This window comes from Antechinus flavipes, chromosome 5, assembly GCF_016432865.1.
Source record: "Antechinus flavipes isolate AdamAnt ecotype Samford, QLD, Australia chromosome 5, AdamAnt_v2, whole genome shotgun sequence".
NCBI lineage: Eukaryota > Metazoa > Chordata > Mammalia > Dasyuromorphia > Dasyuridae > Antechinus > Antechinus flavipes.
Genome location: NC_067402.1, coordinates 279,803,523 through 279,816,583, shown reverse-complemented (window position 1 = coordinate 279,816,583; position 13,061 = coordinate 279,803,523). Strand labels below are relative to the sequence as shown.

Sequence of the window (13,061 nt, the reverse complement as noted above, 5' to 3'; positions counted from 1 at the left end):
GACCAGGAGTCTCTGAGCTCTTTAGCAAAGCCAAAACTCTATGACTCGACTCTCGGTATCAACAGTGTCTACATACTTACTTCTGGAAGGGAAGAATGTGAGCATCTGCACAAAAATCTCTATGGGTTTTATTTGTTACCTTTCACAAAGCTAGAAATCAAAGCCAAGGCACTTGGCTCCTGCCTCTCCTGGGCTTTGATTTTTGCTTTGGCCAATAAAGATGTAAGAATATTATTCATTAATACATGATCTATATTCAAGCAAGAGATCCTTCCAGGCTGGAGGGCAGCCTTAGTTTCTTGATTTATTATAAATAACTGATCATATTGTTAGAGCACTATTTTTCATTTTTAAAAATATATTCTTATTGATTTTTTATTCCTATGGAACCTACATTTCTCAATGTTGCCCCCTCCTACTCTCTTTGAGAGAACCATTTTTCATAAAGAGTAAAAAAAAGAGAAAGAAAAAAGCAAATGAATCAAACTAACTAAAGCATCAAAAATGTCTGGCATTTTTGGCATCCTAGACCCTGATTTAAGAGTCGTCTATCTTTTTTTGAGGGCAAAGCATGCCATGATCATTTTGGAGCACTCATCTTTCTTCCCCCTTATTGTCAATATGTATTTTGTCTTCCTATTTCTGCTGTATTTTTGTATCAGTTTATAGTCTTCCATGCTACTTTGTATCTAGCATGTTTTCATTTTTTAAAGCTCAGGGACTTTCCATCCCATTCACGCAAGACCTCTGGTTTTGTCATTCCTCAAACAAAAGCCAATTTTCCAAGTTTTGGAAACAGTTTCTGTTTCCAGTCCTTTGACCACACAAAGGCACTGTCTTTTAAAATGGACATTGATATTAACCAAAAAAAAAAAAAAAAAAGCGTTCTCTCTCATTTTCAAAGTTATGAGAAAAAACATGAGATTCACTTTCAGGGTTCAATTTTGTAAAAATGATGGGAAGAAGAGAAAGCGAATAAACACATTTGACAAAGCATGGTCCTATTGGATGGTATGGAAAGCTCCAATTGTGTTTTTAATTTTTTGAAATTCATACTCATTTCTCTTGAGTGGATGCCCATCTGTTGCAGAATGCTGAATAAGGTATGGTATATGAATGTTATGGAATATTATTGTTCTATAAGAAGATGAGCAGGCTGATTTCTAAAAGCCTGAAGACTTACATGAACTGATGGTGAGTGAAGAGAGCAGAACCATGAAAACGTCATACATACCAACAGCAAGACTATGTAATGAACAACTGTGATGAACTTAGCTCTTCTCAACAATGGGGTGATTCAAGGCAATTTCCATAGACTTGGGATGGAAAATAGCTTCTACATCCAGAAAGAAAACTATGGAGACTGAACATGGATCAAAGCACATTATTTTCACCTTTTTTGGTTGTTATTTGTTTTTTCTTTCAAATGTTATTTTTTTCCCCTTTTGGTCTGATTTTTCTTGCTCAACATGACAAATCCAGAAATACAGTTAAAAAGATTGCACATAGATAACCTTTATCAAATTGCTTGCTATCTTGTGGAGAGAGGAGGTGAGGAAGGGAGGGAGAAAAATTTAGAACACAAAGTCTTACAAGTCTTACAAAAATGAATGCTGAAAACTATATTTGAAAAATAAAATACTATTAAAATATTAGAAAAAAGCCATTTCTTGGCTTAATTGAAAGATAACAATCTTGGCTAATTTTTATGTTAAAAATTAAAGACTATGTGGGAAAGTGTACTTGCAGTTTCTTTTGACAATAGGAACAAATTAATTATTTTTATGGGAGAAAATGCCAGCACTGAGTTGGAGAAGACAGAATACCGAGTTCAAACATTCAGCGAACTGACAGATTCTCTCTGTTCAACAGGGATTAAAGGGATGTCAATAGCCTCCAACTGACAAAAAGACTAAATCCTAAAAGTATGTTCGTAAGTCACTTGCCTGGAACTCAGAACACATTTTCTCATAAAGAAAATGTAGTTTGGCTTCCAAATTAGCTTACAAGAACCAGTTCAACTCATAATATATTTAATGCTTTGAAGGCCAAAAAAGATCAGCCTGGCCATCCAAGCTTGGAAAATAAAGTAAGTAGAAAACCTTGTGTTGCTTGATTATATATAAATGAAAAGTTCTAATGTGAACAAAACTAATGCAACTAGCAAAAGAAAAGAATAGAGTGAGAAAAAGAGGGTAGAAGTTGAAAGCAGCTAAGATTGCAAATCAACATTACTGGGAAAAATATCTTTGCAGCAAATTTCTTTTATAATGGTCTCATTTCTAAGAGTTCAACTTTATAAGGATAAGAGCCATTCCCCACTGATAAATGATCAAAAGATAAGAAGAACAGAAAGTTTCCTAAAGGGAAAAAAAGTTAAACTTTCAATAGACATATTAAAAAATGTTCTACATCACTTGTAGATGACATGAAAATCAAAAAACCTCATACTTATTAGACTGGCAAAGTTGACAAATAAAGAGAAGATGACAAAAATTGGGGAACTACAAGAAAACAGGCATATTGATGCACTTTTTGCAAAGCTGGGAATTGGTACAACTATTCAGAAAGGACATGTTGGAATTATGCCTCCAAAGTTACTGAAATGTGTATGCCCTATGACCCAGCAATATCATTACTAGACCTATAACCTAAAGAAATAAAAGAAAGATGAAAAAGAACTCCATAAGGAAAAATATTAGCAATTCTTTCTGTGCCCACAAAGAACAAGAAACTAATACGGGTATACCCATCAACTAGGGAATGAGGAATAAATTATGGCATGTGAGTGTAATGGAATACTACTGTGCTGCAAGAAATGAAGCAAAAGATGGTTCCAGAGACATCTGGGAAGATTTGTACAAACTGATGGAGAGTAAAGTGAGCAGATTCATCAGAACCACTCATATAAGATTAATATTAAAAAAACAAACAATTTTGAAAAATTTGAGAACTGTGAACAATGAAATAATCAACCATTATTCTAGAAAAATGATGAAGAAAAACAGTATATACATGGCAGAGATGATAGACTAATAAGAAGAGTGAGAAAAATATTTTTGAATATATGAGAATTTGTCCTTTATGTCTCTTCCTGCCCTTCTTCCCTTCCTTCTTTTGTCTCTCCCTACTTTCCTTTTGCTCTTTTCTTCTTTATTTTTAGTGTATGTGAAGGGATAGGTGGAAGGAAGGAAAAAAAAATGCTTGACAAATTTAAAAAAACATTTTTAAAAAGGTTCTATGATTCTAATTCATCTTTCAGCTAGCTCTTCTCTGGTGAAATTGCCTCAATCCCTTTAACTTTTCCTTATGTAGGGCATTCTTTCAGAGGAATCATTTTTGATGTCCTCTACATTATCTCCTGTTTCCTCACATCCTTTTGGAAATCAAAACTAGGCCTGATACCTAATGGCAAAGGTTTATCTAAAGTAGGGCATAATCAAAGATTATTTCCTGGACCATGTATACAGATTCATTTTAATACAACATTTTATAATTTCAGTTTTTTAATAGTAACAATAGCAGTATACTACTCCCTCATATTTTACTTTGTGATCAACTTTGCTTTTCTAAGCAGGGATGGGGAGGGAGGAAAAGAAAGCTGTGGTTTCATCTAGTCAGCCATTCCTCATCTAGCATTTCTTTTGTTTGGATAAATATTTATTTTCAACTAGATTATTCTCTTTGATATTTGAAAGCATTTGATAAGCGGAATGATAATCAATTATTCTCTTTATCTGAGGAACACCAGCAAGAGAGGAGAATGGCAGCAGAGAGAATTTTGTGGGACAGTAGAAATTCTTGGCCTTAGCTGTAACAGAGCTAAAACTGTATTATAAAGCGGCAGTCATCAAAACCATTTGGTATTGGTTAAGGAATGGAGTGGTGGATCACTGGAATAGGTTAAGTACATAAGACACAATGACTATAGTAATCCACTGTTTGATAAACCCAAAGACTTTAGCTTCTGGGATAAGAACTCACTACAATTGAAATATAGTATGGCAGAAACTAGGCATTGCATTCTATCTCACACCTATATCAAGATAAGGTCTAAATGCATTCATGATTTAGATATAAAGGATGATAGTATAAGCAAATTAAGAGAACAATGAATAGTTTACCTGTCAGATCTCGTTTATGACTAAACAAGAAGTAGAGAACATTGAGATGCAAAATGAATAATTGTGATTATGTTAAATTAAAAAGGGTTTGCACAAATAAAACAAATACAGCCAAGATTAGAAAGGAAGCAGAAGGCTAGGAAACAATTTTTATAGCCAGTGTCTCCGATAAAAGCTTCATTTCTAAAATATAGAGAGAATTGGCTCAAATTTATAAGAACACAAACCATTCCCCAACCGATAGTCAAAAGGATATGAAGAGACAATTTCTGATGAAAAAACTAAAGCCATCTATAGTCATATGAAAAATGCCCTAAATCACTACTAATTAGAGAAATAAAAATTAAAACAACTCTGAAGTACCACCTCACACCTCTCAAATTGGCTAAGACGTCAGGAAAAGATAAGGATAAATGTTGGGGGGATGTAGGAAAATTGGGGTACTGATACATTGTTGGTGGACTTGTGAAATGATCCAACCATTCTGGAGAGCAATTTGGAACTATGTCCAAAGGGCTATCGAGCTGTGCACATCCTTTGATCTGGCAGGTAATACTACTACTGTGTCTGCATTCTAAAAAGATCATGAAAGAGGAAAAAGGATTCACATGTGCAAAAACGTTTGTGGCAGCCTTCTCTGTCATAGCTAGAAACTGGAAACTGAGTGGATGCCCATCAGTGGGAGAATGGCTGAATATAGTACATGAATGTACTACTATTGTTCTATAAAATATAATAAGAAGTGAGTAGAACCAAGAGAACATTGTATATAACAACAAGATTATGTGATGATCAACTGTGATGGACATGATTCCTTTCAACAATGAGGTGATTCAAGACAATTCTATTAGACTTGGAATGGAAAGAGCCATCTGCATCAAGAAAGAGGATTGTGGGGACTGAATGTGGATCACAACATAGTATTTTCACCATTTTTGTTATTTGTTTGCTTTTTTTTTTCTTTTGATTTGATTTTTTTTTTTTTTTTGGCTCAGCATGTCAAATATGGAAATATATTTAGAAAAATGCACATGTTTAACCTATATTAGATTGCTTGCTGTCTTGGGAAGAGAGAAGGAGGGAGACAAATTTGGAACACAAGATTTTGCAAAAGTGAATATCGAAAATTAGCACCTATTTGGAAAAATAAAGTACTATAAAAAAAGAAAAAGAAATAATGAACAGGTTGATTTCAGAAAAGCCTGGAAAGACTTATATGAACTGATGCTAAGTGAAGAAAGTAGAACCAAGAGAACATCATACACAGTGACAGCAAGATTATGTGATAATCAACTGTGGTGGATTTGGCTCTTATCAATAACACAGAGATCCAAGACAATTCCAACAGACTCAGGATGGAAAATGCCATCCACATCCAGAGAGAGAACTATGGAAACTGAATGCAGATCAAAGCACAGTGTTTTCACCTTTTTTGTTTGTTAGTTTGCTTTTTATTTCTCATAATTTTTCCCTTTTGTTCTAATTTTTCTTTCACATCATGACTAATGTGGAAATATATTTAAAATTATTGTACACGTATAGCCTATATCAGATTGCTTGCTGTCCTAGAAAAAGGAGAGGGAAGGAGAAAAAAAAACTGGACTCAAAATCTTACAAAAATGTACGTTGAAAATTATCTTTACATGTAATTGAAAAATAAAATACTATTGAAAAGGGAAAAAAAAAGATATTCTTGGCTTTCAAACACTCAAATTATCTCAAAAAGGAGGTCAGACTGTCCATGCAGAGCTTCAAGAACAGAAAAGACAGCCAGTTCTCCAACATGCGTGTATATACCTTCTTCCTGAAGGTCCAGAAAGAGGAGGACCAGATTATTGCTAGAGGAAGCCTCCTCTAGCCTCATGACTCTAGGATGAAAGTCTCCCTGTCCTAAATTTTTTTGTTTACATTAGACCAGGTGCTTTTAAATTTTGTTTTGTTTGGCAATGGGGAGGAAAGAGTTGGGCACAATGAACTCTAACTAAGAATGTGGGGATGGCACCATGTATACTTTGCATTTATTTATGTAGGTAGGCAAGCAGATAGAGAGACAAACACACCTGGATATCTTCTCAATAGAGGTGCCATTAAGTGTCATAAATAAATTTATCTGAGTCTACTCATACTACAATATCCTGATGAGCTAATAGGGAAAAAAGACTTAACAGCAAGATCTGGCTGGTTACCAAATTATGTCTCACAAGACTATCATTATTCTGATCAGAAGTATGCCATATTGGTCTGAACATGGTCTGTCCCCAAAAAGAGATGGTATTCTTCAAATGAGACCATTTTGAAAAAAATACACACACACGCATGCGCGTACACACACACACATACACACGTAAATACTCTGAAGAATAACATCAATCATAAGCTGTACTACAAGTCATATCAGAGAGACAGGACAGCTGATATTTTGATCAATATCAGACTTACTGTCTAAAATTCCCCAGTCCTGCTTGGGAACTCAGAGCTTGGGACATTATGATACTGATGTTAAACCATCAAGGGACACTAGTAGGGTACTAATATGGAATTAAGACTCTATAAAACATTCTGTACATATAATATATAAGGACTTCTTCTAAACCTTCTAAAGTTATAGAAAGTGCTCATCTACTAAAGATCAATCGCTTAGTTTGTTAAAAGTAAGTTACACAAGTGACTGATTTACAAAAGGAAGTTAAAAAAAAAAATCTCCCTTCTCTCTACTTAAGCTTCAATACCATATCCAAGGATCTTCTGTATGTAGGGATGAGAAGGAAGCCATGGTAGAATTAAAGAGTTCCCAGGTAACTGAGGACAAGATAGCAGTGTCTAAAATTTTTACTTCAAAGTTCCAAGTCTTTAATTCCTCCAGTGAGACATAACCATCTGTCTAACCTTACTCTAAAAAGGAGCGATTCCTAAGAAAAATCAAGGCAACTGACCGTCATACGTGATGGGAAGCCATGAGGGTTCATTATGATGTCAGGGCAGATTCCGGAATCACAAAATGGCATGTCTTCCTGAGGAACGATCAACCCACAAACACCTGGGAAGAAGAAAGATTTGGAGTGAAAAGAAAGAAAATGAGCTCAATGGGAGAATAGAGTGCTCGCAGTGAATCTTCCCGCCCTGCTTCCTATTATCACTCCCCATCTTTCCTAATTTCATTCACCAAAGAAATTTCCAAGAGACCTCATAGGTAGCCTGGTGGAGCAACAATTTCCTCCAGGTGGCAGCTAAAAGCAACGCGCTGACAAGTTTGCTCATCCAACTTGAAGCATCAACTATGAGTGAATGAATCCTGGAGGTTTCATCTCCGACCCCCTCCTGCTAGAAATCTCACCCCTTTTAAGAGGGATGTCAGTCTATGATCCCTCCCTCACCCGTCACAGGGACAGTTTCCTAATTAGATACCCACCCGTCCATCCCATTTCCCCACGACCATCACCTTTATTGTATGTGGCTGATGTGCAATTAAACCAGGGAGAAGTTTGGGATTCAATTTTCAAATAACAAGGGCTAATTTGTCTCTGATATGCTCACAGGTCTGTGTACACAGTTGCAAATACTCAGCTCCTTTGTTTGTCCAAGGTTCCTCTGGCTGAGCCTAAACTGCCTCATGGAATTACAATGTCTGTCCACAGGGTAACATATAGTAGATGGTTTGTTATTGGCTCAAAGTATAAAATTCAAGAAGAAAAATCAATTCTTAAATCATTTCCAGTATGAATGACAGTAACCATAAATTAAGGTGCCAAGATTCCCAAGATAAAAAACTCACAAAAAGGTTTTCTAAATTCAGTGAAATTAATTTCAATATTATCCTAGTATCCATATTTCTGAGAAAAGAAAATGATATTAAATAAGAGTCTGCTTTTGCTTTATTACTTTGGTTTCTTAGTTATTAGGACATAAATAAGAAATATAATTTAGTATCGGAAAATTAGTTCACAATAAAACTGGCCAAGGACAAGTAAAATGATGAAAATGCTCTTATGTCAGTAGAGAGATGCCAACCTTTCATCTGTTCTACCTCCCAGGGTCACTGTGAGGCTCGAAGGGGACAATGCAAGCTAAATGGCTTTGTCAACCTGAAAGCCTCATAAAAGCGTCAGATGTTTGTTGTATTAGATTTAGATATGGATCAAATCATCAAAACACTGAAAAATACCTAATTCTATAAGAAATGTTTGGTGCTTCACAATCACTCATTCTTTGAGGCTTATGATCATCAAATAAGAGTTGAAAACCATTTTCTAAACCATGGCTTAGAATCTAAAATTATATATATTTTCTAAAGTGCTGATATCACAGGACAGGAAGAGAAAAATTTAACTGCATAAAAGTACTCAGATTTCTGGTAGGTTTGAATACACAACTCATCAAGTTTGAGAAGCTATATGTTAGGGTACTTATTTGCTTTATTATTGGGATTCTGACATTTTAACAAGAAAACATCCCCACTGAATCAATGGATGGTAAAGTTAGCAGGCATTAGAAGGAGGTTAGCTAGTTAAGTACATTTTTATCTGTGCTGGAGTGAGGTTTAATCCTTGTTCACCCTGCTCTAAAAATCCATCATGTCCACATTGAATTTTGCTGACAAAACCCTGGGACTACCAGGAAGGCGAGTCTGAAAGGAATCAAATTGTAAATCTAGGTTCTGAGACACAAACATTGTCTGTTAGGACACAAAAATGTTTAAAAAAAAATCAGTGAGAAGGCTGGCCCCATGACTTTTCTCTAGAAGGAATAAAATTTTGGAATAATGAGAGTGCTGAGAGATAGCTGATGTAGTTGTATCCCTTAAAAAAAAAATCCAAACCAAAAAAAAATCCCAAACCCCAAAACAAAAACCAGGGACCCCCCCCCTTACCAGTCAGTTCACAGGGGGGTGCTGGCGTCTACTCAGGAGGGGGGCTACTTGTCCACCCTCCAAGAAGAGAAAGTGGGGGTGTGGGGAAATAGGTGCATGAACTAAGAAAAGAGTGAGCATGAAATATTCCTAGGAGGGAAGGGTAGAAAGAGAACATACTCTATCATTTTAAGTTTTAGCTGATGTTTTATTTGCAAATGCAATCTGGTCATCAAGATGAGACAAATTCTTAAATCTCAATGTTTTAAGACCGTTGACTGAAATTTAATTGAAATCTAGACTCCCCTTTCTCAGAGGATTTTTTGCTAAAAAATAAAAATGAAACTTTTGAGTTGTTTTGTTTTTCTTTCCTTCCACTTACTTCTAGGAAATATCTGGGCTGTCTCTGTACCCGGGGCACCTGTAAGCCAAAAATTAAATCTTCCCTAACTTAAAATTACTTTAGGCTCTGAAGACCCTTTTCTATGCCAAGATGGTTCCCATAGCAGACAGCCCTGTGTTGTTTGTTTTGTGTGAAAGTGAATGATAAAAGATCCATGAAATCGACACAGAAAGGCAGAACAGCAGAAAGAGCCGAGGGCTCTCCATCATAGCGGCTTCTACCCTCTGCTGACTTGTAGAACAATGGCGGCTACACATCCCACCGCAGATCTAACACAGCTGTGCATTTCATTAAATGAAGAGCACTAGTGGCACAAGTAAATAATTAACTTATTCTGGTCCGCTGACTGTGCTTATGAGACCAGTCATAGCTGACAGATTTTAATACAAGTTAACACAAAGAGGGCATAATGAGCTTAGAAGTTAAAACAAAATATTTAGACAGAATCTGATGATCTCAAATGAGCGTGGCCATTGGAAAAGTTCAGCTTTCAACAAAAACTTCTCCACCACAGCTCCAGATATCTTCTTAAAAAAAAAAAATAAACAAACCAAAAAACCCCCAAACTTGTTTTTCAGTTTTAAAAATTGTTCATGCCTCTAATCATAATAGGAAAGTTTCTCTTCATTCTTCATACAAAACAGTAAATCTGTATTTTCTCTAGGGACTGGGGCGTAAAATTCCTCTTGATATTTAAACTCTTAAATGTTATGGTCATTTTCCTCTAACATTGGTTTAAAAATGTAAATGATATGCAGTTCGTTTCAATGTGTTAATACTTCCCTGAAAGCACGAAAAGAGGATGGGAGACAAATAAAGCATATCGAATGGAAAATGTTGTGAGACAATTACCAATTCATACCTCAGATGCTTACACAGCATTTCATATTTGAAAATAAAATCTCAGTCCCTGGCTCACGCTGGTTTCTCCACACCACTGTTTAGAGCACAACCTCCTGGCAGTGAAATGCAAATACACTGGGTTAATATGCCTAAAAAAATTCAGCACACCAGCTAACTGTGCAGCACAAACTCCAGCTAAAGGAACTTCTGAAAAAACTAGAAAATTGGCAACAAAGAAAACTTTTCCATCCTTAAAACAGCAACATTCTGATTTCACCACTTTTAATACTGAGATAAAGGTGAAAGCAAATTAGAAACTAAAAAAGTACCTCGGTCCAAGTGCTAGTTTGCCTCCTTTTACGGGCCTCTTTTTAGGGTTGCTACTCCCCAATCAGTTTGATTATTTTTCAGATTTTTCCCAGGAAGCATATTCAGCTACAACTTCTTCTGTCACTTTTGATATTTTAAACCTTCCAATTTTTGTATAAAGGATTAGTTTTGGTTCCTATTTTAATCTTATTATAATAATCAAAATTAAGAGAAAAAATAAAAAAATTTAACTTTAATATTTTGCTGACAACCAACCCTTACTTAAATACTAGCCCCATTGTTTTATTATTTACCATTATTATTTAAAGTGTTAAGACTGTTGGACCCGGAGTCAGGAAGGCCTGAATTAAAATTCAGCTTCAGATACTTGTTAATTTGGGGACATTGGGCAAGTCACTTATCCTCTGCCCTACTTTCTTCATCTGTAAAATGGGGGAGATATATTAGCACCTTCCAGAGTTGTTGTGAGAATAAAAGATTAGTCGAGCACTTAGCAAACTGCAAAAAAGTGCTACATAAATACTTTTATTAAAACATCTGCATAGTGCTTATGCTAAGAAGGCTATTTTCATGTTATTGGCTCCTCCCAACCTCTTTCCAGGTGAGGAACCAGAAATAAGTGCTTGGCCCCAAGTCAGAGAGAAATCAGCAACAAAACTGAACTACCCATCACCAGGCTGGGGGCTGTCCCGCTCCATCAGGCTGTAGGGTTCTCTCTTGCTACTTTGTCCACTGGGCCTATTACTCCATCAGAATATTTCCAAAGTGGAAAACAACAATCAGGAAGAAGTTCAGACACATTCTAAGGCTCATGATGAGGCACTGCATGGTAAAAGACATCACTGATCTGGCCACATTCTCTGCTACCTCTTGTGGCAAGGGGTCTTGTCTTGCACAGCTGCACCTCTTGGGTATTGAGTGCTGGGCTGAAGTAATTTTGTGGGCTTTTTCACATCACTTACTACACAGAAATAAGTTGGGTAGTTAGCAAATGAAAGGAGTTCCAGAACATTATCCTCTACCAGTTTCCACTAAGAAATTTGAATAATAAATTTGAGAAAAGATTACTTTTTAAAGAGAATTTATCCCTATACCTTAGTTCAAGACATTCTTCCCTCCCAACTGTGTGCTGTACAAATTCTAAATTTAGGTTCTTGTGTTGCTTTTCTATAATAAAATAGATCATTTATCTTCATTTAGTACATCTTTTAGGGATAAAAGTTTCCTCTAATCAGGAAAAATCCTTTTCTTTAGGAACCAATTAATAAAAATCTAAAACAAAAAATATCTACATTTTATTTTCCATGGTAATCTAACTCCAAGAAGAGTAAAATGGTGTATTAAATGATGTTGTGGAATGGACATAATTTCTTAACAGACAAGTGAGACTGAGGCACCGCTTTAAATGATTTTCTGTATGACAATAGGTAAAAATCAATTTCACTTTAATGGGGCTTTAGTTTCTTGGTTTCTGAAGTGGGAGTAACTATCTATCTATTCTTGAATATTGTGAGAAAAGACCAGCTGATACCTATGTAGTATTCTGAGGTCCATGGCTAGAAAGTACTATATAAATACAAGATGGTATTATGATTATCATCATCATCATCATCATCATCATCATTAACTAACCTAATCACTCTCAGCAGGAGGAATACTGGTAAAGGAAAGGGAGTAAGTTAATGAACAGAAGTAGTAGCAGTGTTTCTGATTTTTGCTGAAGGGGAAAAAAGAAGACTAGTTCTAGATAGATTTGTTTAGATCATTTGCCATTATTAAGAGAGATATTATAATAATTTTAACCCCATCACGCCCAGGGCTGAAAATTCTGTAAAACTTGATAACAGCTTCACTGATGAGGAACAAACATGTTAAGAAAGGACCAGATCAGAAAAATTGCAGGAAAGTTTCCAAATCAAACAAACATTCTGTCCAGAATAACTTATCTCTTATGAACTTTTAAATAATCAGAAATCAGGATCTCTACATGAAAATGTGATTCCTCAATGAAGTAACCCTCCCTCTCCCCCTGTCCCTCCACCAATGCTTCTTGTCAAGTTAACCATTTCCCCCTACACACCACTACCCCCAAACAATCCCCAAAAGGAGGACAAAAATTGTTGAATCATATTAGCTTTGTCCTACAGCTGAATCTTTTCCAGATCTATCACATCACTGGGCACATCCTGGTTGACATAATTTTAATTCGGCTCTTCCTTACATGTTAACAGATAAATAATGCATAGGAAAACTTGATTAGCTTTCTTATTAAAACATCACTCTAAATGAGAGGAGGCGCTAGAAGACAATGCCGTTTTTTACATGGCTTTCCCATGAGCTGTGGAATGGTTTGATGTGATAAATTTGCATAGTCTGAAGCACACAAAGGGCTAATTAATTGAAACTCCTACAATGGTCCTGGAAGCCACAATTGTAAAAACAATAGCCAGAGGAACTTTACCAAATACACACTACCCAAAGTGTCAAGAGCTTAATCAAATGTGTTCAAGGTCCA

General features: G+C 35.8%; 1 protein-coding gene across 1 annotated transcript in view; it reads right to left on the bottom strand.

Annotated features, from left to right (window-relative positions):
- The window catches only part of POLR3B (RNA polymerase III subunit B), a 124,301-nt gene that overhangs the window by 18,303 nt on the left and 92,937 nt on the right, over positions 1–13,061 (bottom strand). The window contains exon 24 of the mRNA XM_051961465.1: positions 7,058–7,161. Coding sequence (XP_051817425.1) covers positions 7,058–7,161 — 104 coding nt within the window. The remainder of the gene's footprint in view (positions 1–7,057; positions 7,162–13,061) is intronic.